General features: G+C 35.8%; 3 protein-coding genes across 3 annotated transcripts in view; 1 reads left to right on the top strand and 2 right to left on the bottom strand.

Moving 5' to 3' along the window:
• LOC125651139 (uncharacterized) overlaps positions 1–23,496 on the bottom strand; it is a 47,884-nt gene extending 24,388 nt beyond the window's left edge. Inside the window, exons 1-11 of the mRNA XM_056166094.1 lie at positions 23,414–23,496; positions 22,869–22,942; positions 20,084–20,386; positions 19,563–19,671; positions 19,357–19,401; positions 18,645–18,719; positions 18,120–18,378; positions 13,559–14,384; positions 5,548–5,645; positions 4,740–4,922; positions 4,255–4,542 (exon numbers count right to left, since the gene is read on the bottom strand). Of these exons, the coding sequence (XP_056022069.1) occupies positions 4,255–4,542; positions 4,740–4,922; positions 5,548–5,645; positions 13,559–14,384; positions 18,120–18,378; positions 18,645–18,719; positions 19,357–19,401; positions 19,563–19,671; positions 20,084–20,319 (2,119 nt within the window). The 5' untranslated portion in view covers positions 20,320–20,386; positions 22,869–22,942; positions 23,414–23,496. The remainder of the gene's footprint in view (positions 1–4,254; positions 4,543–4,739; positions 4,923–5,547; positions 5,646–13,558; positions 14,385–18,119; positions 18,379–18,644; positions 18,720–19,356; positions 19,402–19,562; positions 19,672–20,083; positions 20,387–22,868; positions 22,943–23,413) is intronic.
• The window catches only part of LOC125652202 (BTB/POZ domain-containing protein 6-like), a 294,494-nt gene that overhangs the window by 261,240 nt on the left and 6,880 nt on the right, over positions 1–26,374 (bottom strand). The window lies entirely within an intron of this gene.
• LOC125649948 (uncharacterized) lies at positions 1,606–2,439 on the top strand. The gene has a single exon (XM_048877823.2). The coding sequence runs from the start codon at positions 1,711–1,713 to the stop codon at positions 2,005–2,007; it is 297 nt and encodes a 98-aa protein (XP_048733780.1). The 5' UTR covers positions 1,606–1,710; the 3' UTR covers positions 2,008–2,439.

Genomic DNA, 26,374 nt, shown 5'->3' with positions numbered 1-26,374 from the left:
CTGTAATGAACATCTACCTATTAGACATGATTTAAAGGGACTGATTCATGATTTTCCCTAAAATTTTGTTTTTCACTTTTAATGATCAAAATCTACTGTTTAATGTATTTAAAAGATTTCACATAAAAAGTAAGGTTATACATTATCACAGAAGCTCATTTTAGAGAGTTTATTATTTGTTTTGTAAACAAAGATTGCGGTATGTTATTGTTTACAGAATTTTCAAAAGAAATGGATATTGATCTAAGTTTATTATATCTTTCACATTTCAAGCATTTTTTGGGTAAAATGTGTCATCTAAAAATTAAAATTTGTGAATAAGCAAAATTAAGATGCTTTATTTTACAAATAAATATTTCACTGGTTTGTTTGTATATATTAAAAGACTCAAGTCTTTGTTTACATAGCATATTTTTCATGTTTAAAATAAAAAATGAAAATATTTTTTTCAAAAATCGTGAACCAGTCCCTTTAAGACATGGTCGTAGAATAGACATTTGTAAAAGAAATAAAACTTTGAAAATACCAGATGTTTAGATCTACTCGCTCACATAATATTAACATCTTATAGTGCTAAAAAGCTAGTAAATATCGACACTCACTTTTTTCACATTATCACCAGTGTGAGATCGACTTTACCCATGTGAGACAGCCATGTGAGATTTTTCTGTCTCATACTGCTGCGACGTCATTTGAGTGTGATGTCATATATTTTCTATGATTTACGTTACACGGTGAAGATTTACGGTACACGGTGAAGTAAAAATATTTTGTATTGTTATCTTTAAATTTGAATGTATATAGCTTTCTGTTGGACAACCTTGGGTTTTTTAGTTTACACTGTATGCTCTTTCTGTCTATCTAATCAGTTTTTGCATCGATCAAAGTTCAAATGAAGATTTTGATAATTTAGAATTTTCTCAAACCTCCTAACTTTATTCACTAAACTGTAGGTAAAATGTGAGAAAAATAATCCTTCGTTATTCACTGTCTAGGACTCGGCTTTTTCGGCAAAGCCTCATCCTAGACTGCAAATCTTGTCTCCTCGGTGGAATTTCCCTATCCCACACTCGTACTAATGAAGGATTCTATTAATCTTTAAATGCAGGGTTACAGGGGTTACAGACCATTGTATCAACACCCACTTATCTTTAAATACAGGGATACAGACCTTTCTCTCAACACCCAATGGGATGAGTGGACCAAACCTGTTTAAGGTTCCCCTCAGAAGACCATGTAGCTTATTAAATACTGTACCATTTCTTAAACAGTGTATTCTAATATAAATAACAAGTTTAATTACCAGATTAAAGCTTTATTTATGAAAATATTCTGCAGTTGCTACATCCCAATATACTATCAAATCTTCCAGCTAGTTCATTGTTCTGGTCATCTTTTCTTTTTTCAGTCCCATATTGGAATGATAAATTCATCTGATTAATTCATTACCTGGTTTAGTCCTAACTGCTTTCTTTACTCGTTGTGTGACTTATTACACCATTTCGTAAATAGCAATCGTTATGAACATCAATTCATCACAACAGCCTTCAAATGTCAAGTTTTTGTCCATATCTAACATCATGTTGTGCGTATTTAAGCCGCTAGGTGAGCTATGTGTATTTTTGTTTACTTCCGTTTTTCATCCACTTCCGTTTCATCGATGATCCATTATCTGATTGCAAAATAAACAGAACTGAGGAAGACATAATCATGAACAGTGAGTGGAGTCTAGGAAATCCAGAATTATTACAACAGATAGGAACTTTGGTTTGGGCTATAAATGACGACAAAGCACCAAAGCTCGTGGAAAATTTGGCAGCCTTTAGAATTGGTTATGAAGTGTATGAAAGACTGAGCGGGGAAAGAGAGGTAGATGCATTACGCAATCAAACCATCCTGGCTATTGCAAAGTTCGTCAAAGATCATCCAAAAGCCTCAAAAGAAGAACTAGTGAAAGAAATATCCAAGCAGATTTGGTTGTTCACTCAAAGACTTGAGAAAATCTAGACTAGTAGGTTGTGATCTAAGGAGTATATATAGGTTAAAAGTTCGATATCCCGTCTTTTGATTTGTGCTTTACTAATGATGGATTTTTGGAAAAAAGTAACTGAAGAACTAGTGGAAGAACATACAGAGTTCCCAACCCTTATTTCAATGAGTCAACCAAATTACTGCTTAGTGACTGTGTGATGCATGTTGGGATGGATTTTTTAAATTTTATTATACAATGTACTCACAGTTTATGAAAAAATTCATCATCTAAAATTTCTTTTTCTACATTCAGTATATGTTGTTACATAAAGAAAATATAAACACCACACACGTATTCTAGTATATTTAGTATAAGCTGCAAAGAATGTATATGTTTATATATGTTGTACTGGTATTTATATAGATGTCGTGTATACCAATAATAAATCAAGTTTTAAAATTAAAAAATGACATTTGAAATTTATGTAGTCTAATCACAACTATGATAAATCATGATATTTTCAATGCTATGCACTGTGGAAGATTTCTACACATTCCGTCCCATTATCAATCCGTCCCTTAGTCAATTCGTCCCTAGACTATCGGTCCCATGAAAAATAGCTACCACGTTTTTGAACTATTTTTCCAAGTGTTATTTGCAGTACTGAAATGGTTTAATTCATCTGTGTATTTCCTCTTCATTGTGTGTGCCTCTGACATCAGGTAGTAATCCTTTAATATGCTCTCTGGGCTGTATTTATGGCTTGATTGCAGACTAACATAACATAGGCCTACTTCTTGATCAAACAACCATTAAAACCATTAAGCAACGAAATATGAATGAAATGGTAAACCTTTGTTGCATGTACGATGCTGCTGTTTTTTGCACCTTTCACACTAATGCTTGCTGCCAGGGTCGAACCTCCCGATGACAGTACTGGCATGGAAACTCCATTGTCGGAATGACAGGCCATTTTCAGTATATTAAAAAATATTCCTAAGCTCTGAGCAATTCTTCGAACTTCTGGAGTTTTGTTTTTAAAAAAAACTTCTAATAGTTAGGTTACTGTAAGCTCACAATTAATGATCAAAGATTGCGCAACAATGCAGTTATAAAAAAGTGTTTTCTGATACTAAGGTGTCTTCAAAATGATTAATGGACACACTTTTACATTAATTGCTATACAAACTTGAATAACGATGTTTTTACAATAATTAATGAGCACACTTTCATAACCAATTGTACTGATTATTGCACTTCAAACAAAAATTATAAAGCCTAAGGGTTGTACAGGTTAACAAGCAATCAATTATATAAATGAAAATAAATAACAATCATTCAGAAGTAAGTACTAATACTGACAGAGTTCACACTTCTACACTGCACATATCTATGATTATGTATGAAATACTGATTGCAGACAAGATTTAAATTAACATGATATATACAATAAAATAACCTAACTGCTTCACACATCTAAGGACAGTGCCAGTTTCAGAGACAGCAGATAATGATATTGTGTGAATACATATAAAATTGTAATCAAATCAGTATAATTATAGTTTAGTAAGTACAGTATGCAAGTATAAAACACATGTACATGCAGGATCCAGTTGTTCTGAATGCTTTATGCTATAGCAGAGAGGCTAGAATACAATAATCATAATAAATGAAAACAATTGTACGAAGTGTTAAAGTATGAATCGTTGACTTGATTACAGGGAGCACCAAGGGACAGTGCCTGTTAACAGTCTGGTAATAAATTATTGTACCAGACTGTTGGTCTTGTACTCCCAGTAACCAAGACAGCTTTTATATGCGACTTGATATAGATCCGATGATGTGAGTTGTGAAACACAGGAAAACTTTAATACAAAGTTAATTTTCTCAAAATGCAAACTGAACTTGTTTTCCAATGAGAGGAAGCTTGTGACTAAATTTCAGGGCAATATTTGTATGTTGTCGGTTCCTTGTTATTTACGTGCAGGTGTACGGGTATTGTCCACACTAGTGGGCCCCCTTCCGGGTATCTGGCCAGCTGCATGCATGGCAGATCTCACCTTAAATCTCCATTTCTTCCGATAATGAGGGTCGGCAGTAGAGAGCTTCTTTTCTCTTCGATCTTTTTCCATCAGCTCTCTCCAAGATAGCATTGGCCAACCAACTCTACGCCTACCAGGAACTTGTATTGAGAATGAATTTGACTGCACTGCTGGATCTGACAATGTGGCCATACCAGCGGAGTCTCCTTTCCCTCAAGGTGAGGTCGAGGTCATCTATACCAAGCTGCCCCAGCAATTCAAATGAACCTACAATGGCCATATCTTCTGGCTTGATGTTGCAGATGTGTCTGATCATGGCCCTGTCATTGCACTGTAGGCGATGGAGATTTGGCTTGGTCAGTGCCCAGGTCTCACTGACATGGAGCATAGTGCTCCATACGCAGGTGTTATACACTCGACCACAGGTCATGTATGACAGATGGCGTGATGTCAGGACTAATAGCAGCTCCTTGAACTTCTTCCAAGCGGTCTTCACACGTGTAGTGGTTGCAAGGTCAATCCCATCAGCTGTGGAAAGCATGTTTCCGAGGTAGCAGAAGAAACCTCCAACTTGGACATCACTCTGTAGCCTGTCGTCAAGAGAGCGAGCCGTTCCCCTGTATCTTGAGCATCTAAAGTCAGGGTCCACAAACAGGTGCATGAGCCCACTGCATTTCTTGTGCACCTAGTGCTTGCAGCCATTGCAGTACTGTTGCTGCCTTCACCTGTACGACAGACAGCACATGGGAAGCTGCCTGAATCCTGAAGTAGGTCAAGACCTGTACCGCAGATCATGATCTTGGTTTTGCCCGCATTCACTCTCAGTCCTTTCCTTTCCATAGCTTCTTTCCAAGTCAGGAACCTCTTGACACATTCGTCCAATGAGTCAGCAATGATAACCAGGTCATCTGCATATAGATCATCCCAAGGAACACCAGTGCGAAATTTGTGTGAAAGAGCCTTGAGCATGATGATGAAAAACAGAGGGCTGAGTGCTGACCCCGATGGACTCCAACCTTCACAGCAAACTCCTCACTGTAGCCGTCACCAACGCTAACACAGTCACGAGCATTAGGATACATCCCCTGCACCAGACGCACAATCCACTCTCCCACATCAGGTTTTTGCAGTGCCCACCAGATCACCTTCCGTGGAACACGATCAAATGCCTTTCCAAGGTCCACAAACGCCATATAGAGCGGTTGTTTACCGTAAGATATTTTTCTTGCAGTTGCCAAACAAATTTTGCATCAGTTGTACCTCTGCCAGGGACAAAGCCAAACTGGGTCACCAACTGCGTAATAAGGCTGTCCACAATCCTCTCCAGGACTTTCATGACTTGTTAAGTCAGCTAGAGTCCACTGTAGTTGCCCCTGTACAGAGCATTGCCCTTGAAGAGTCAGACAATGAAGCTCTGCTTCTAGTCAGTAGGGACCTTGCTATCACGGATGATTGAGGATGCAAGGTCACGGATCATGGATACACCTGTGACTGATCATCTCCACTACTATTCCCGATGGTCCCGCTGATTACCCGACTTCATCTTGCAGATGGCCTTTTTCACTATATCAATTGTGATTGGGACAGGTGGCCCTTCCAGTGGTGGTTCATCGGCTAGATGTTCAGGGTCCCTGTCAAATTCCACATTCAGGAGCCTTTAATAATGCTCTAGCCAAGCTTTGTCCTTTGCTTCTTGGTTCAATGACATCTCGCCTGCGTCATTCTTTACTGGTTTGTCGCAGACAACATCAACATTCCCTCTTTGCATCCGTAACGAAAAAAAGTCTTGAAAACTGTTTGAACTACTTTAACCCCTAAAGTAGGTCATGGTGCACCAATCCAGCTGAAATGCAAACTCACTGTCATGCTTCTTGAGGGAGAAATTGTTACCTGAAATTCCAACGCTGTACATGCATCCATTATGGAAAAATGTCCAGAAAACATTTACCTTGGATGGACTCATGGACAGCATCATAACATAATACTTTCCCTGATGATGGGCATATAAGAATGATATATGATTTATGAATATCTATACTTATAAATGAATAAATTTAGTCAAAAACTCTGAAACACTTGCTCCAGAGTTACTGCTTGCACCTTTTAAGTTTTAATATATATTGCTCTGTATACAAGGTGAAGTCCGTAAGCTATAATTAAATTTTACTTTATTAGTATTCATCATGAAATTAATTGAAAATCTACTTTTGTTTTCTATAAACTACCCTGAAATAATAAAAAAAAGAGTGAAGTGGTGGACATGCTTTGAAGGATCTAAGCCAGTGCGTTTTTGGTTTTTTTAAAAATGAAATGACAACTTAAAATAATACAATATGAAGTAAATATTGGCTATGTTTATTGATGCTTCATTTTGATCTTATAGAAGAAATAAGTTTTGATACTTCTTATGCTCCCTGGAAATTTTAGTTGCTATTGTGTCTGTCCTTCCGATCTCTTATCTCCCAATCTTTCATAAAAAATTGATCACAAATATTCCTTGGGACAGGGACTTGTGGACCAAGCTAGGTACTGTAAACATAATATATTTGGCGTGTACGATATTTGGCGGAAATCATTTTTTCATCAAGTTAGCGTAGATTTGATTTAGCGCATTCCTGAATTACTTTAAACATCTAGATTTACGGATGGCATTTAGCAATGTACTTGATTTAGCGGAAGCTGCATTCCGCCAAAGGCACTAAATAGAATACACAGCCAAATGTAATACATTTACAGTAATTTTGGAAACATCATGGTCTTATATAAAGAAAAAAGTTCCTTATTTCAACAGTTTTTGAACAGATGTTGATTATATATCATACAAATAAGTAACAGATGGGCATATGAACACTCTGGCATTGTTTCAGTGGTAGGAGACTGAAAGTAGGTAAAGTTCAAACTCCCGGGGTTTCTATCTTTGAAATGTATGAAAAGGTTTTGCAATAAGGAGTATACACATCCCAAATATTAAAACCTTACTTTAACTTGGTGAAAAAGTTGTGGACAATATTGAATAATCCAAGTTTTTGATCATTGGTCAAGTTCAGTAATGCAAGTTAACTTTAAGGAGGTATATGCTACACCAGAGAAATTTGATGTAGATGAAAAGTGGAGGATATGTACAACAATATTTTGAATTTGAAAATTTTCAAATTTACTTTATTTTGTCAAAAAATAGTTTTAGTAGAAGGTAATCTGAAAAAAAATTAAAACCCCTGCTGGATTCAAACCTGCGACCTACAGTTCGATCAGCAGTCGGTATTCTAGCCTACTGAGCTACTCAGCTAGGTATTCAAATGGAAAAGGAAAAGTCAAATATTGCTGATATCGATTTTTTCATCCATGTTTTAAAGGAAGTCAGCTATTATGACAATGTAGAGTACTACCTTAAGGTCAAATGTAGTTTTTCTCAATAATATATGATTTTTCATGACATTGCAGGTACAATTCACTTGAATCTTCTCTTGTTTCTTGAATAAACTTACAGGTGTATTACCAGGTATGTTTTAGAGTTACAATATTTTGATAGACCCTGGATGTGGCAAGCAAAAATGTGATGTCAACTCTTACACATTACAGAAGGTTGTGTATGGACATTACTAAGTTATTGTAGCAAAGAAAGGGAAAAAATCTATGGATCAATCGGGGATCCTTGCATTACTAGCTTGGTGATCCTACAACTGAGCTTATAACCAGGCCAATGCACGAATTATGATAATATTGCTACAATATAAAATCTCAACCCATTTCAGAAATCATGTGTAGCAATCAGATGGGTTCAAACGCCAGTGGCCAGATAGCTCAGTTGGTAGAGTACGTACCCGACTAGAGATTAAAGGGGCCCAGGTTCAAATCCCGGTCTGGTCCATTGCATTTTCTCCCAGTTACATTTGGTGCCATTGACCATGCACCCCTGGACTTCAAGTTAAAGTCCTGTCAGGGGCAAAAGAATCTGGGTTGTTTCCTCATGTGGTGAAGACAACTTAGGGAGAAAGTAGTAAGGGCTATATGGACTGTGGATATCGGCCTGGGCACTTCAGTGGTTAGAGCACCTGACTTGTATTGCTGGATTCGATTCCCGGTCCAGCCATCCAGCCATAATACCATATAAGTAGAATTTTTTGTGAGACAAAAATTTAGCACTTTTTCAACCAAAAAAAGGGGGAAGATATTCATATACTTAGCGAGAGCTAATTTAGCGACTTTATAATTGTGGGAAAGATAATCATTACCTCTGATATGGAATAAATTGTTAGCAATATTCAATTTTAGCAGTCTCATCACTCACTAATAATGCCAAAATTAAATCCTCCCTAAAAATTCTGCTTATATAATATACAGTATTCTCCTCTCCTACAGTATATGTTACATTAGGTGCCATAGACCAGCCCCTGGAACTGACAGGTGAAAATACTTGCCAGGGGATTAAGATCCTGGGTTGATGTCTTCAAGTGTGAAGACATTCAAGGAGGGAGGAACGTAGCAGTCAGACGGGTTCGATCGTTGGGGGCCAGTTAGCTCAGTTGGTAGCTGAGCACCTGACTAGACATTCAGGAGGCCCGGGTTTGAATCCCAGTCTGGTCCATTGCATTTTCTTCCTTCCTGATACATATACAAGAACTCTTCATATCGAGATGTAAAAATATTTTTCGAAAAAATGTCAGAAGCGTTGCACATGTACTTGGATAATCCAAATAAATGAAGATGTTTGACAGGTCTTTTGTTGCCATATATTTAACACATTACCCATGTTTTTGATGAACATGTACATTGACTCATCATATATCCAGTAATGACATCCTGTCAGGTTTTGTGATAAGCATTCAAATGACTTCCTCTATACGTGACACGGGAGTCACTTATAATTTGTGAATTAACAAGGACAGTGTAATTACACTGCACTTTATGTAAATTGCTCAGGTAGACACCATTTTTAAAAGACTTACAAGTTGCAGTTTCCATCAAATATCAAACCTCTGAATCAGGCTTATATTTAAGATACTGTAGACAAGGAAACTCTCACCCCATCCCCATTTATTTTTCCCCCATATCCTATGTAGGCAAATATAAATCCATTCTCTACTTCAAAGTTGCAAAAAATGGCTTTTAATTGGCAAATTCAAAAGTAGACAACATCATTTTCAAGTGCACATGGGCAAAAATAGCAGGGACAAAACTTTCCTTGTCTACAGTAAATAAAGCTTTCTGACTGTATTTCCTTCACAAAAATTCTAATGATTTAAAGGGGCATGGACACAATGTGAGCTGAAAATTTTCAAATTTTATTTTTCCATTTTTATTGTTTACATTTGCTTACCTAAAGTATTTCTAATGGTCAACCAAAATTTGAATATCAGCTGTTGAGTTATAATTGAGATACAGCACTCGCAATTCTTTTTTATCTCTTTCTCTCTTGAGAGATATCTCTCAAAGCTAGAGATATCTCTCAGAGAGAAAGAGATATCTCTCTAGCATAAAGAGATATCTCTCTATTGATGTAAAAAGAGATATCTCTTTAAGTTAGAGAGATATCTCTTCAAATTTTCAAAAAGAGATATCTCTTTAATCTAAAGAGATATCTATCCAGATTTTCTCCCCGATGACCATAATGACTTTTCCCTGTTGCATTGTCATTGAAATGATGTAACCCTATTTTTTAACCAAACAAAATACTTCTAGTGTACAAATGGCGGGAAAGGTTGAAGAGGTGGTTGGGGTAACATTGTCAAGTTGCCAAGAGGCGAAATCTAGTCTAGCTCGCATATTTCATCAATTTATTGTCTTTGTTTTTGTCACCTGTACATGTTTACATTTCACATGCAGTAAAAGCAAAATCTTCCCACGGGATTGCAGCCATCAGGGTGATGCTAAAACGCAGGACAGAAAACGAAACAGAACGGAATTTGAAGATTAGAATGATTATTGTAGATAACGGTAAAAGTCGGGGGGGGGGGGGGGGGGGGGGGAGATTCATTTTGATTAAAATCAACAATTTGGGAATTGTTTATAAGCGATAAAACAACTTTATCTTAAAATTTTGCATTATAAATTGATTAAGCGAATTTAGTTAAACGTTAGTATAAGAATTTACAATACATTTTACAAGAATTTCGAAATTTTGGCAATGACAGAGGTGTTAGCAAGCAGTGACACCTATGGGTAGAGAATGAAAAGAACACACATGGTTTATACTCCCCCCCCCCCCCCCGGAAAAACATCATTAACGCACATGTACATGTATTTGTTTTTACACATAATACCGTGTATGTGTGTACTTACAACAGGGAGTGTGATATATATATAAAACAATAATAATTCATGATTTTATTTAGTCAACAAGTTAAACATCTTTTATCTTTTGTTTGATTTATCATTTTTTAACTCACAGGAGACTTAGTAACCGTGGCACTCCAATCCTAAATAGGGAGGACTTCTGGCAGTTAATTCTTAAACTAAATACTTTTATAGCTTAACATTTGGATTAATAATGAGATGACTTTTAATTCCATTCAAGCATATATTCTGTGTTAGCTTTTTAGCTATTTCATATATTATGAAATAAATCTGTTAATTCCTCTTACTATTGGTCGTAAACTTCACCCTAGTTAACATTGGTTTTGTTTCAATATTCTTTCCTGTTGTATCTCTTCAGTTTCAACACTAATCCACAGGATATCGGTAAATGTACGAACTTTCACATAGATTCATCCCAAATGAGGCAAAACTTTTTTCTTCACCGGATTCGTTCACTTTAAAATTTGATGTGATACATAAATGTATATTGTACCAGGTGTAGAACTAAATTCAAATTCAAATTCAGTTATCTTAAACATATGTAGTTCGATTAAAAGCACGTTCGATTTAAAAAGGCTATGTTTGGGGGAAATTGTTCAAAAAATTATTTTATCTTTTACAATGTTGTTTTCGGGGGGAGGGGGTGGGTGGGTGTACCTTTTATTCATTAGATGGGCTCATAAAATATTTTCTTACCATACCAGCCAGAATAAAGTAATAGAATTTGAAAGGGGTTGAATTATAATTGAAGTATTTTTCAGTATGTTACCTTATTTATTTTTTCTTCATTTGTGAAACAACATACTGTCAAAATCGGGGGGGAGGGATGACAAAGCCGGAGGAAAAAGATGGTGCCAACAGGCGCTTGCTTGACATTTTTTATTAAAACTTACTATGCAAATTATTAAGCAAGCGCCTGTTAGTAAATTCATCCACAAAACACACCATGTAAAAAATACATAATAATGCATTAGTATGAGGTATCAATATGAAATGGTGGATTCTGAGGATGACTTCCTGTTCTATCTGTAATTTCTGCATTCCTTGTTCATAATAAGCCTTTTGATTTTGCAAAATGTTGACCTCCTCATAACATTATTGCATAATATATTTTCCGTTATCTGTTCCGTTCCGTCTTCCGTTCCATTTTTCGTTCCGCATTTTAGCAACACCCCAGCCATCATGGCAAGATTTGCTTTGGCGGGCTTCCGTTTTAGGGAGAATTACTTCAGTATTCAAGCTAATAAAAATATTGGAAAGAGATATCTCTTTCTCTTTGAGAGATATCTCTTTTTCAACAATTAAAGAGATATCTCTTATACTTTGAGAGATATCTCTTTAGGAATTCTTAAAGAGATATCTCTCAAAGTAAAAGAGATATCTCTCAGAGTAAAAGAGATATCTCTTTATGGTAAAGAGATAAATCTCTGAATGAAAGAGATATCTCTTAAAGTATAAGAGATATCTAAGTGAAAGAGATATCTCTTAAAGTGAAAAAGATATCTCTTTAAAGTGTAAGAGATATCTCTAAAATTAAAAGAGATATCTCTCTAAGTGAAAGAGATATCTCTCCAAGTGAAAGAGGTATCTCTTATTTAGAGAGATATCTCTTAAGATTAAGAGATATCTCTCATTTTAAAGAGATATCTCTTTATAATAAGAGATATCTCTTTAATTTAAAGAGATATCTTATTGTTCGAATAAATAGTAAAAGGGCTTGCCATAGAGATGTGCAAACACTACAAAGTATTTAATTGTCTTCAGAATCACTTTTGAATTGGAAAAAAAATCTGATTTAAACAAAACTTTACCTAGTATATCTAACCTATGTAAAGAAAAACAAGGCACAAGCCTTGTTTACATAACAAAGCATTACGAGCTCTGCATCTCCCATGTACCTCAACAACTGAAATTCAAAGTTTTGTTAACCATCAGAAATACCTTAGTTAAGCATTCTAAACATTAAAAACAAAATTTTCAGTTCAACCTTCAATAAGATGAAAATACAAAACATTCCAATTCTTTTATAATTCTTTGCTTATATAGTTCTGAAAGAGCAAAACTATAAGTATATATATATTGGTGATAAATCTTTATTCTTACTCAGGACACGGTTACACTCAACTGAGTGCAAGGCTGAGCAAATTTGTATCTTAGTAGCATGATTTTTTGTGAAAATGGCCACTGGTAGCCAAGTCCTTATTTAGAAATTTAATTTTTTTTTCCTGTTGTATAAAGCTAATGAAAACATTGCAAACACTACTGTCATAAAGCCAAAATCTACAATCTTGTTCAGAATGGTAGATTTGGAATACATACCAGGTGTAAATATCCAACTATTGACCAGTAATGAAAATGTACATATTGCAAGTTGCTTTATTCCATGATGCTTAAATTTCAGTTTTTTTACATGGGTACAATCATCATGGTGTCGTTTTAATTTCATATCATGAGAAAATTTACTTTTAAAATTCTGATCACGAAAGCATTAAAATACTTTTAATGATATTCACATTGGGTTTAATTTTGTGAGGGAAATGATAAATCGTGAACACAACGACATTAAAACCATTGTGTTAATTTCTTAATCTTCTGTATACCGGTAAATGTAGCTCATTTATAACCCCTCTAACTTTAACATGTATCCCTAAAATGTCAGAATAAAAAAATCGGAAAGGGCTACATTATTGCAGCTAGGTTTAGTGGGCCCTGGGTTATTCTAAAACTATTTTCCAATGACAGTTGCACACCCCTTAGACAAATTCAAGTGATGTGATCCAAACAGGTTGTAAATTCTCTAGATCAAAGTTGCCATGGTAAATTGTGCACCTAATCTCTCAATCTAAATAGAGAACCATAAAAAAATTACTTGGTTGCATCAAATATATTACCCTTTGCAGAGTAAAATTTATATCCCTGAATGAGCTGCAATTTTTCCTGTTGTGACACATGCATTTCTGTATATAGATTCCTAATACTAGTTTTCAAAGGGAGGCCAGTTTTAAATGGTATTTTGGGTGTTGTTTTTGTGTGTGTGTGTGGGGGGGGGGGGTTTATAACTAATTCAAAATCACAATCAACAGCCAACACTAACTTTATTTTAGTGTGTTCAGAGAAAGCACCATGTGGGAAAAATAACAAACATGATTACAATATTGCTAAATCTTAATCTATCTTAAAACATTTTGATTGCTTTGAACCAATGAAACTTATTGCCTTTGACTATATGATTTCACAGTGGCCTGTTTAAGTAATTCCAAGACACCCATCCAAATGCTGGTTAATATGTGTCAATAAAATGTTCTTGCTACAAACTGGACATTTACAAATATCACTCTCCACTCCATTGGAAGGTGATGAAACTGGGTTATATATTGTGGGTTCATCTGTCTGGAAAATATTTTCAGTTCTGCAAGGAATTCTAGAAGATTCATCCTCGGATGGAGAAGCATTGCCTGGTAACTGAACTCTCTTTTGGTCCGTTTTAATTTTTTTCGTAGCCGACACATGTTGTGGTTTTGACAAAGACCTTTTGATTGCTGATTTACCCTGTGTCTTATTTTTCACAAGGTTTTCAAACTTTTGACCCCAAACTTCCCTGAGTTTATTTTGAACATCATTCATTGAATTTTCGTTGCACTTGGAAGTCGAAGGCATAGAAAGGGAAGACTTGCTGGATATATCACATATTTCTACATCTTTTGGTTGTGCTGTATTTCTTGAAATGGAATCACTGGTTTTTGAACCTGAATAATTTTCCATAGCATCACACAACAGTTCATCATCAGAATCTGACAACAAATCTTTCAAAATGGCCTCTGGCAGGTCTTTTTGACCAAAACTGATGTCAAAATCATTGTTTCTATCTTTTGTCAGTTTCTTTTCGGGATCCTTAACATCAAGTTCATCATCAGAATCTGTATCATAAAATTTTGGTGGGTTCTTTGAATTTGTTGCAGCTTTTCCTGGTGCATCCTTAACAGGGCTTGCTTTAGTTTGAGATTCTTCAGAACTGTTTCTACTGGATAATAAATGTCCTTTTCCAAAGAAAGTTCTAATGTCTTTGTTTGGGCTTGCTGCAAGAGTGAAAGTACACAATGTTTAAAGAAATGTTCTCATAGCTGGAAATAGAGGCCCAAGGGCCATAGTGCTCACCTGAGTGAATCTCCTATTGTTGAAACATGATCTGTAAGCTTTTGAACATTAAATCTGACCCCATACTATCTTAATACAATGCTATTTTTATTACGCATGTTCTTCTTGGTATTGTGGTATTGGCAAACAACTTAAACAAAAATTGCAAGTAACCCAAAACAAAGTTGTCAGATTTATTTTAAATCTAGGTCCTAGAACTAGCATTTCTAGTGACATTCTAGACTCTTTGGGCGTGTTAAAAGTGGATGACAGAGCTACTCAACTAAGATTGAACCATGTATTTAATATATTTCATGGTAAAGCCCCACATTATCTCTATGATCAATTTGTACTAAACAATAATAATACTAGAAGTGCTACAAACAAAATTTTTATCATACATAAGATAAAAGGCAGATAATCTTCTTGTTTTTTTTTTTACAATGCTATCAAGGATTGGAATAATTTACCTTTATAAATACAAAAGAGTTGGCAACTAAGCAAAGTTTTAAAAAAGCTGTAAAGTCCTTATTAGCTAGCAAGGCAAGGGGCAGAACCAGATAACATGTACAAATTTGTTTAATACTTACTAGTATTATTTTATCACTAGTATTTTTTATCACTTTAGTATTCTAGTATAAAATATGTCTGAAGGTTGTCATTATCAATGCATTATACAACTATTAATCAAAACCTGCCAAAATTCCATATGTTAGTCATGTAATGTTTATTTTTTTTTGTCTGTTGATCATATATATTGTATAAATATAAGGACCCCATTGGAAATAAGCTAATTTAAGCTTTTATGGGTTATCCTTAGGTTAAGATATCATCATTTGTCATGTTATTCATACAGTCACTTATTCTTTAACTGTTATAACTGCATAGTACTATAGATTATGCCAGGTTTCAATTTGTTATTTTAAATTTACAATCATGACATTCTGTTATATTTTATACCTGAATAAAATGAAATGAAAAAAAAAAAAATAAGCCAAAGCCCATTAATGAACTGCATACAACAGGTCTCAAAAAGCTGCTAAAGTATATTTTAACAAACTTATTCAACCAATGCCCTTGCAAGTTCATGCCATAAAGCACCAAAATATACAGGCATCTTAATTTTACCTTCACTCAACTTTATACAAGATATAAAGTCCACAGATTGAAAATACTTTAGTGCACATCTATAGTATTTTTTCTTTCGTGACCTTGCTCATTAAGCTAGTGACTTGAGAACCCATAGGTGTTTTTTCTTAAAGACAGTTGCCCACTTAAACTATGTTGGTAAAAGAAACAAGAGGCCCAGGGGCCTTATAGGTCACCTGAGTATCATGTAACAACCTTCCAATGTTTGAATTAGGTTTGTGTTTAAATATAAGAATTTTACTTTTGGATGGAAGAAACATTGAATAGCTATGTGGTCAGCCCCGCCTTTGCACCAGAACCCCTGACCCAGAGGCCATACATTTCAGTTTTGAAAGAAGCATCCTTGATCATCATTATCATACTATTAGTTTGTCTACTTAATACCCTGCAGCAGAGGAGAAGATTTTCAAAGAAATAAAATGCATTTTCACTATATGATCAATAGGGCCCCACCCTAATACCAGAACCCCTGACCCAGGGGCCATGAATTTCACAATTTTGAAAGAGGCATCCTTGCTCATCATAACCATGCTATTGGTTTGTCTACTTAATACCCAAGGACAGAGAAGAAGATTTTCAAAGAAATAATGCATTTTCACTATATGACTTATAGAGCCCCACCCTAGCACCAGAACCCCTGATCCAGGGGCCATGAATTTCAAAATTTTTAACAAGAGGTACTGTGAGCAATGCTCACTAAGAATACCCCCCGCTTACCCCAATCTCCCAAAGGGTGTTGGTAATAGGTATAAACTACCTCTTTTCTGAGTGTTGCTACTTCAATGTCCAGTGCGCATGACCTTTGACCTTTTGACCCCAAAATCCATAGGGAACATCTTCATCCCATGGGTAGTCCATATGTATGATATGGTGACTGTAGGTGGAAAGGATAACACTTTAGAGCCCGGAAACCATATTGCTACTTCGATGTCCAGTGTGCTTGACCTTTGACCTTTTGACCCCAAAATCGATAGGGAACATCTTCATCCCATGGGTAGTCCATATATATGATATGGTGACGGTAGGTGGAAAGGATAATGCTTTAGAGCCCGGAAACCATTGCGTCTACAGACGGACGGACAGACGGACAACCCGATTCCAGTATACCCCCCCAACAACTTGTTGCGGGGGGTATAAAGAGGCATCCTTGCTCATCATTACCATGCTATTAGTTTGTCTACTTAATACCCAGAGACAGAGAAGAAGATTTTCAAAGAATTTCTACACTTTCACTATATGACCAATAGAGCCCCACCCTAACACAAGAACCCCTGCCCCAGGGGCCATGAATTTCACAATTTTGGTAGAGGGCTCAACGCTCATTATAATTATGCCCACAGTTTGGCTTCTTGATGTCCAGGAGTAAAGAAGAAGATTTTTTAAAATTACACTCATTTTGATGGTTTTTGCCCCACCCCTCAGGCCCCAGGGGGGCAGGGACCACGAATTTCACAATTTTTGTTCCCCTCCACCCACAGATGCTATATGCCAAAATTGGTTGAAATTGGTTCAGGGGTTTCAGAGAAGAAGCTGAAAATGTTCAAATGTTAACGCACGACGAACGACGACGGACAAAAACAGATAGCAATAGGTCACCTGAATGAATTCAGGTGACCTAAAAAAAGTGTTATTCTGTCACAAAATCTAAAAGTAAATTCCTTACAGCAACAATTACCTGACCTAGAAATTTATAAATGTCTTCCTTGACCACTGTCCACTCACATACGGAATATGAAGTCTGTAGGTTAATGAGATAACTTCTTCCAAAACTAAGGGTTTAGTACTTTGTGATAGAATGCACTCATTTGACCTTACCTGGCTCCTAGGACCATGATTTTGAACAAACCTGAAGGTATATGACATGAGTGTGTTTGCTTTCTGTTCTAATAAACTGAAGCCTAGTTGTTTCTATGTATAACTTAAGAATCCATCCTTGAGGGTGGAGCTGTGGTTTCTACACCTAACGAGGATGCTTGTGTGTTGTGTTGCTAACTTCAGAGTCTTGTTATTCTTACCAAAGATTTTTAAAAAGTTTTTTCTGGTGTATTCTCAGCAGCTCTTGAGAAGATTTTTTTTTATTTTTCATGAACACACCTTATGTATACTATCTGGTGACATCATTTGGAAGACAGCATACATTTCATTTAAAGAGAACTTATCTATTTCACCAAAGAATGCTTTAATTGTAGAAGTTTAGCTGAATTTGGCCCAGTGGTTCTGAAGAAGACATCAATGATGTGAAATATTAATAGACAGACGCCAGACACATTCTGATCAGGAAGGCATAGTAAACAGCTCACATGTACCTTTGGCTCAGGTAAGCTAAAATATACATACAGTGTATATGCAAAATTATATTCTAGAATTTCTTTTAAATAATTCAAGAAGTGGAAATAGAAGGAAAGCATATTTTACAGAGGACATGTAAAAGTGTCCTTCCACCTATAGTTTTCTGCTGTCGACAGTAAGTGTCACACTCAATGATTTTTCAGATATTCAATGATGCCACTATCATTCCAAGTTAGTACCTGATTTATCTATCGCCTTTCCCAGTTTGACATCCTCTTTCTTCTTTTTCTTCCCATAATTCTCCGGTTCCTTCACCTTAATAAATGTCCCATTACAGGAGTTCTGGTGGTCTCTGAACCAAGGATCTCTAGGTCCTGGAGGTCGGTTCATGGCTCGCTTCACAAAACCAAAGTATGGCTTCCGATTTTGACATGGACCATCGCACCTCCACCAATGCTGTCTGTACTCTGCCACTTCATCATGGAATGTATGGTATACCTGGTCAAATCATAATAAGGATCACAGGGTGCAATTTTCCAAAAAACACTGAATACTGCAAATGTTGAAATTTCCATGTGTTATCAATATTACAAGAACTCAAAGGACAACCCTTCTCTTTGGATTTGTAAACATTTTCTCTCGTGCATTGTAAATGGAACCAATACATGAAGGGGAATATTTATGAACACAGGATTTTCTTGTGTATTTAGTATAAGCTATGACCTTGTGAATTTCCATATCTACAGTAGATACTGATAACTTACTGTAATGTTCACCCCTGCCTCTTTGTTGATGCGGTACATATGTTTGTGAAATTCAGGTCCATGACCATCATGATCCTATTGGAATTTAAAAATTAATTACAAAGTATGAAATGTACTATCAACTTGGAGACAGTTCTCAAACATATCTGCTATACGTCATAATGTTCCAACGCATTTATAATTAACATGATTGAGATAGTCATATAAAATTAGGGGTGAAACAATGCATCGCGATGCAGCTGAATCGCGATGTAGAGGTCTCGATTCGATGTTCGATTTATTCCGGGTCTGTTTCGGTTCGATACGGTTCTAGAATCATAGCATACATTGCTTTTGATATCACGGTTTCTGATTGGCCAATGAAATTGAAAATTGCCCAATCAACGTACGAGTAAACTTTGCTGTACCAAAATGGACACAGTCGAGTTGAAAAATGCACCCCCAATGTATAAATCATGGGTATAGTGATAGTTCGGCTTTAGGACAAGTGATAAGAGTGTTGCTTTATGTTAACCGCTTTTTTATTATGCAGAATTTATTTGCAGAGATCAATAAATACAATGAAACATAAAAAAAAATCTTAGCATTATAAAGAATTTGGTACATGCTATTGTATCGAATCGAAAATCATCGAATCGAGACTAAAGTATCGAAAATCGAATCGAATCGAAAAGGTACTGTATCGTTTCACCCCTATATAAAATATACTTACTTTATTGTTATCTGTCACAAATAGATAGGCATGGATCATTTCATGCTGCAAGAAGACACAAACACATTTTTTTTATAAAACTACCTGTATTATCAACTTTCCTTGCATTGCAGTATTTATATGAATTTCAAGGAAGTTTAAGGAAATGAAACAAAAGATACATGTAATTTATTAAATATTATTTAATATGTGTGAGAACAACTTACAAGGAGAGTTTGAACAAGATCTCGTCTTGGCCTCAACTTTAGGAGAGGTAAACTTAATCTGACTGAGCACAGCCCACCTCTTCCCTCGTAAACACACAATCCAGCACACCTGTATACAAAGGTTCATCTAATTATTTAACTTAAAACCTGATAACATGAATGGGAAAACATTTTTACACATTCTCGGTATATTTGCTACTATTGATCTCCCGAGTTAATTGTAGTAGCTTAATTCTATAAGATTCATCATATTTTGTGGGGGTTCAACTTTTGTGGATTTCATGGGGACTTGGGTGATCTATCCCCAGAATTTAAAACCACAAAAATACACAATTCATGTAATGTTTCAATGTACAACCTTCAACATCACAGCCAACGGATTTGCAAAATCTTGCGAATTCATGAATTTAAATGAAACATTGACACAAATTTACAATAGGTAAATTCCTAATTTCCAAAAGTTGCATGGCATCTAAAGTTAGTAGCTACAGATGTTGCCTGATTTTGGAGTGTCAACATACAGAGTCATTCTTGGACTCCATTTGACTTCTATCCCAGCTAGTCTTCCCCCGAAGAACCGGTCATTGTACTGTAGAAACAACGCCCTGATGTCTGGATTAGGATCCATGAACTCCCAGCTCTGATCTGCCAGAGACAGTGGTCCATTGCTGGTGGATGGGCTATTGCTGTTTAGGCCCCTGTTTTCTCTGTAAAACTCCTCTTGGAGTTTTAAAGCCAGAGCTAGGTCTCCATCCATTTCTCTGGGTACGGCTAATTAGTCCTGTATGTCATTCTTCCTAATATCACATTTATTGTAGTCTCTTCTGCAAATACATATAAATCAGTCACGCTTACAGCGAAGTGCTGGGGATGAACAATGTTGATTTGTTATAAACGTAATTTGTTATATAGTACAATAAGTTCATAATATATCTTAAAGCTACAGGGAATGAAAATCAGTGTTGTAAATCTGAATTCATTATATAAGTGTGTTTGTTGTAACCATCTCTTACTGTACCTTATTGTAACCAATGTTCCAATTTCATTTAAGTTTCATTCATTTAAACCCACGTGTATCTCAATAAAAAACAAGAGATGTTTGTAAAACACATATGCCCCCCATGGTGCAAAATTGAAAAGGGTTATACACACACACATCATTTAATTGAGAGTAGTATCATCAATTCAAAATATTGAGCAGACAATATCTTCCTATGTCAAGAGTGGATTGACCATGTGACCTAAAACTCAATAGGGGTCATCAACTCCTGAAGATGTACCAGTGTACCAAGTTTGATGTCTGTCAAGCAAAGGGTTCTCAAGATATTGAATGGACAGTATATTCCTATGTCCAATTTGACCCTTGACTTTTGACCATGTGACCTTAAAATAATTAGTAGTCATCTTCTCCTGAAGATGTACCAGTGTACCAAGTTTGATGTCTGTCAAGCAAAGGGTTCTCAAGATATTGAGCGGACAGTATATTCCTATGTACAGTTTAACCCTTGACCTTTGACCATGCGACCTCAAAATCAATAGGTGTCATCTTCTTTTGAAGATGTACCAGTGTACCAAGTTTCATGTCTGTCAAGCAAAGGGTTCTCAAGATATGGAGCAGACAGTATATTCCAATGTCCAGTTTGACCCTTGACCTTTGACCATGTGATCTGAAAATCAATAGGGGTCGTCTTCTCCTGAAGACGTACCAGTGTACCACGTTTGATGTCTGTCAACCAAAGGGTTCTCAAGATATTGAACGGACAGTATATTCCTATGTCCAGTTTGACCCTTGACCTTTAAACATGTGACCTCAAAATAAATAGGGGTAATTTTCTCTTGAAGATGTACCAGTGTACCAAGTTTGATGTCTGTCAAGCGAAGGGTTCTCAAAATATTGAACGGACAGTATATTCCTGTCTAGTGTGACCCTTGACCTTTGACCATGTGACCTCAAAATCAATAGTGGTCGTCTTCTCCTGAAGTCGTATCAGTGTACCAAGTTTGATGTCGGTCAAGAAAAGGGTTCTCAAGATACTGAGCAGACAGTATATTCCCATGTCAAGTTTGACCCTTGACCTTTGACCATGTGACCTCAAAATCAATAGGGGTCATCTTCTCTTGAAGATGTACCAGTGTATCAAGTTTGATGTCTGTCAAGCAAAGGGTTCTCGAGATATTTAACAGACAGTATATTCCTATGTCCAGTTTGACCCTTGACCTTTGACCTCAAAATCGATGGGGGTCATCTTCTTCTAAAGATGTACTGGCATACCAAGTTTGATGTCTGTCAAGCAAAGGGTTCTCTAGACATTGAATGGTCAGTATATTCCTATGCCCAGTTTGACCCTTGACCTTTGACCATATGACCTCAAAATCAATAGGGGTCATCTACTCCTTAGGATGTACCAGTGTGCCAAGTTTGATGTCTTTCAAGCAAAGGGTTCTCAAGATATTGAGCGGACATTATATTCCTATGTCCAGAGTAGATTGACCCTTGACCTTTGACCTTTTGACCTGAAAAACAATAGGGATCCTCTTCTACTCATAACTAACCCACATATGAAAGATCATTATCATCAAGTGAATGGTTCTCAAGATATTGAGCGGACAACACATGGTCTACAGACCGACCGACCGACAGGTGCAAAACAATATGCCCCCTCTTTTTCAAAGGGGGGCATAAAAATTGCAACACTTGAGTCAGGAAATAGTTCCAACTAATGTTACTTTTCATTCACCTAACATGTATGGTAGACCAAAAAATATGGTTTAATTAGACAAGGGTTTCACAGCAATCATTTGAATCTTGCACTGAAACATACAGTAAAACACAGTTATTGTGAACCTCCAAGGCAAGTGAAAAACAATTCATTAAACCTAAATTTCGTTATATCCAATAAAATTTTTGGGGAATAAATATCACTTCATAATAAACATGAATTCATTATAAGCATGTTCATTATAAGTGAGTTTTACTGTATATTGCCAGTTCCATCATCAAGGATGAAAATGAAGATGTATTGGATAATCTGTCATGTTTTATAGCAATGTCATGGTAATCAGCAGTAAGGCCAAAAAAAAAATTGTTTCTTGTTACCAGGGCAAAAAACCAAGGTAGGTAGGTAGGTAGGTAGGTTTTTATTATTAAATATTATTATATTTATAGGGGGTTAGTTTACGAAACTTCAAGAAATGGACCTAAACTAAGAACTAAATAACAAGTCGATCATGCATAAAGTATGGGTCACAGTGTTAGACCTAAAAGTTAAGAAATCAGACCCTGCACCACAGGTGTAGTGTCCTTACAGTGATAGAGCATTCGCTCCGTAGCCAGGAGATCGTGAGTTCCAAGTCCTGCTTGTGCCATGGCCATGTCAAACCTAAGATGTAAACATAAATAGTGATTGCTCCTTCTCCAAGCGCTTTGCATTTAGACGTGAGAATCACAGGTGTTTCGGATAGGGGAGGGGGGGGGGGGGGTGCTGTGTGCCCTGTTCTCAAGCATTTGTGATTACGGACATAGTTCATAGGTCAATCGAGTGATTTTTATTGACTTTATTAATCAGATTTCGAACTCTTGTGCTCCAATTGACCGGGAAGCAATTCCTAGTAACTCTGAATATTGAAGTGGTGGATCGAGGATTTCCGAAGGGGGGCCAGGGGAGGGGGGCACACACAACATTTAATGTATTAAAATTGAATTAATACTAGATCTAATAGCTAAATTACTCAGTTATCTGGAGTTTTACTCACAATATTTTGTAAATTTTTAGCGAAAACGGAGAGGGCTGGCCCCCTCTAAATGCGCCACTTCTTCTATTCTATCCTGACGAAACTAACAAGAATCATACCTGAAAAGATGCATTCAGTTGCTGTTGATATTATATTTTCTGGATGAGAACAAGTTTTAAACCCTCTGTGTTAACTAGACGCTTAAAAATACGGTCGGACAAAACCGGAATTTTCCGTTGTTGATAAAAGTCGTATAATGACGAGATATTTTAAGTCCTAATAATGAGATAACAAGTCATAATTACGTAAACAGTTAGAAAATCGTAATAACGAGATAAACAGGTGGCTCATTATATGAAGTATGATTTCACCATCGAATCTTGAGTGATACAAGCTCTCGATCATTTTCTATGAATAATTATCAAATATCATAATATTTATCTAAAGTCGGACGTAGTAAAAAAGCAATACAACATGAGCTCTGAAGAGCTATTTACCGACTAGACATAGATATTATAATAATATAAGAGACATATATATCATACTGTTATAAGAGACGTAGTACGTATATGTTACAGACACAAAGGTATATACAGTATATATGCGAACATAACTAATCTAAGACACAAATTTCTACAACATAAAATAAAGGAGATATATAAGGATAAGAAGCTCATGCCAACAAAATGTAAGCAGAAAACAGAAGGACTAAGAAATGCTAAGACAATGCCAAATAGATATGACTTTAGTTGCAAATTTCAATTCAATTCTTTATTGGCACTAAAGCACATGCAAGTGTTGTTAGCCATGTAGTATAAGATACATAATTATATATATGATATATATATTCAAATATGAAAAATTGCCTCATATATAGTGTTACATTGTTTCTACGGTATAAAAAGTCTCTCTGATAAATTAAAACATAAAAGCTCCATAGGTATATATAGAGTAACTCAAATTAGACTAGCATGCCAATCAAAGCAAGATAATAACCTTAAAAGCATTACGAAAACGAACAAAAATAGTAATACATGTATCTAAAAGCTGTGAATAAATAAGTAAGAAACCAAGCACCAAGAAGACAATAATCAAGCTGAACAAATTACAATATTATTATGCACTGCACTTGCCGAATCCCCTCCCCAACTGTTGGTTTGTGATTTAATTAAATCAGGGCCGTAAATTACATGGAGGCGGAGGAGGCAGCTGCCTCCTCCAACTTTTGAGCCCAAAAAAAATAAAATGATACCTCCCTTAAAAAGCATTCCAAATCTTTCTTTTAGAATGAGTTAGTCAAGTAACATCTTAGAAGGCCCTAGAATCAAGGATTTTGCACGAAACGTGTTCAGTGTGCACAAAATGTGCTCAGCGTCTGGGGACCTGGGCGGCCCCCAGACCCCCGCCTAATTTCCTGCCTCCTCCAAATTGAAGGTTAATTTACGGCCCTGTAAATTGATTTAAAGAAGTTTGTCTAAAGGAATCAGGAAGGGGGGAAAGAATTTAGACCATAACTAGTTGTTCTTCTGTTGAATTTTTATATCTGTCCGAGTTTACGAGTTGTTTTTCATTATGATGAGATTTTGAAGATAAACAAGTGTTTCTTTATTAATGATTTTAAACGTTAGTACGACCATAGTCCTCATTCTCCGTAACTTCAGGCTTGACATCTTTGACTGCAGTTTAATAAGGATTCGTATGAGTTGACATGATCTCCATAGAAATAAAACGTAAAACAGGCTCCTGTATTAATTGTGTTGTTATGGGTGGGGTTTGGGGGGGGGGGGTAATGATAAAAAATGTGTTTTGAATTTGTTTGTTTTCTTGCATCAATTCAATTAAATTGCTCTCATCAACTCTCATGCGCATCAATGTGGTAGAATTTAGAATTATTGCTCACAAATTTAATTTGGAGCTCGGTATTAATGATTTGACTGTATCTCCTTAATTGAAGATATCTTTTAATTATTTAGAACGCATTTGTATATGGGATTAATTAATGTGCGCATCAATTCTTTTATTTAAGAGAGCAAACCGATCATTAGTTCAATATTGTGGATATTTTGAATTGAAGACATTTAATTTGCACTTCTATATAAACTTAATGAAAAAGGTGACAATTTTTTAAACTGTTATATGACATGTATTTAAATACTCATTACTCTTGCAGAAACGACAATCATATGAGTGGGTTTTTTGTTTTTTTAAAGCAAATCAAGGAGTTAAACAGGGTGATAATCTTAGTCCAATACTTTTTAATATTTTCATTGATAACTTTTCAACTTATTTTGACAACTGCATCAACAGATCCAGCTTATTTAAACAAAGTGGCTATTATAACCACTATTTTTGCGGATGACCTTATCCTTGTATCAGAGTCCCCAGCTGGGCCTCCGATATAGATAACTTATACAACTATTGTCAATATATTATCTGGGAATGATAAAAAAAACCAAAGCAATGTTATGATTTTTTTTATCCAACGATAAAAAGCGACAATGAGTATGTTTTTTTTTTACTTCAATCATAATCATATATATAGATATACAAATCGATATAAATACTTGGGTGTTGTATGTAAATCTGATGGAAAAATTAAAGTTTCAGTTGAACAATTGTCAGAACGAGCTTAAAAAGCGCACTGTGCAATGAGATCCAATTTCCCTTCAAATGTATTTTTTGTTGAGATAATGATCAGAATACACCGGTCTATGGTAGTTCCAATTTTAACCAATGGCTCTGAAATTTGGATTGTTAATTTACTCTCCCCAGGTCATTATCCATTTGGAAAAAATACAACTTCAGATACTTAAAGACATACTAGGTGTTCACGAAGATCATCGAATAGTGCTGTTCTATTTGAGCTTGGTCAATTCCCTTTACTCTATTTGTGTTATGAAATTATGTTTAAATTTTATTCAAGACTGACCAACTATTAGAGTTTTTGAATAATTTTAATGATCAACTAGCAGTATCTACATTTAAGGAGTTGACAAAACCCTGGTTCTAGAATATCATGGCAAAGAAAATCGTTTATACTGCAACAGAGATTAAACGTCTCTAGATATACCACACAAAAC

Source organism: Ostrea edulis, chromosome 5, assembly GCF_947568905.1.
Source record: "Ostrea edulis chromosome 5, xbOstEdul1.1, whole genome shotgun sequence".
NCBI classification, from domain to species: domain Eukaryota; kingdom Metazoa; phylum Mollusca; class Bivalvia; order Ostreida; family Ostreidae; genus Ostrea; species Ostrea edulis.
Note: the sequence above shows the minus strand (reverse complement) of the source record. Positions and strands in the feature narration are given on the sequence as shown.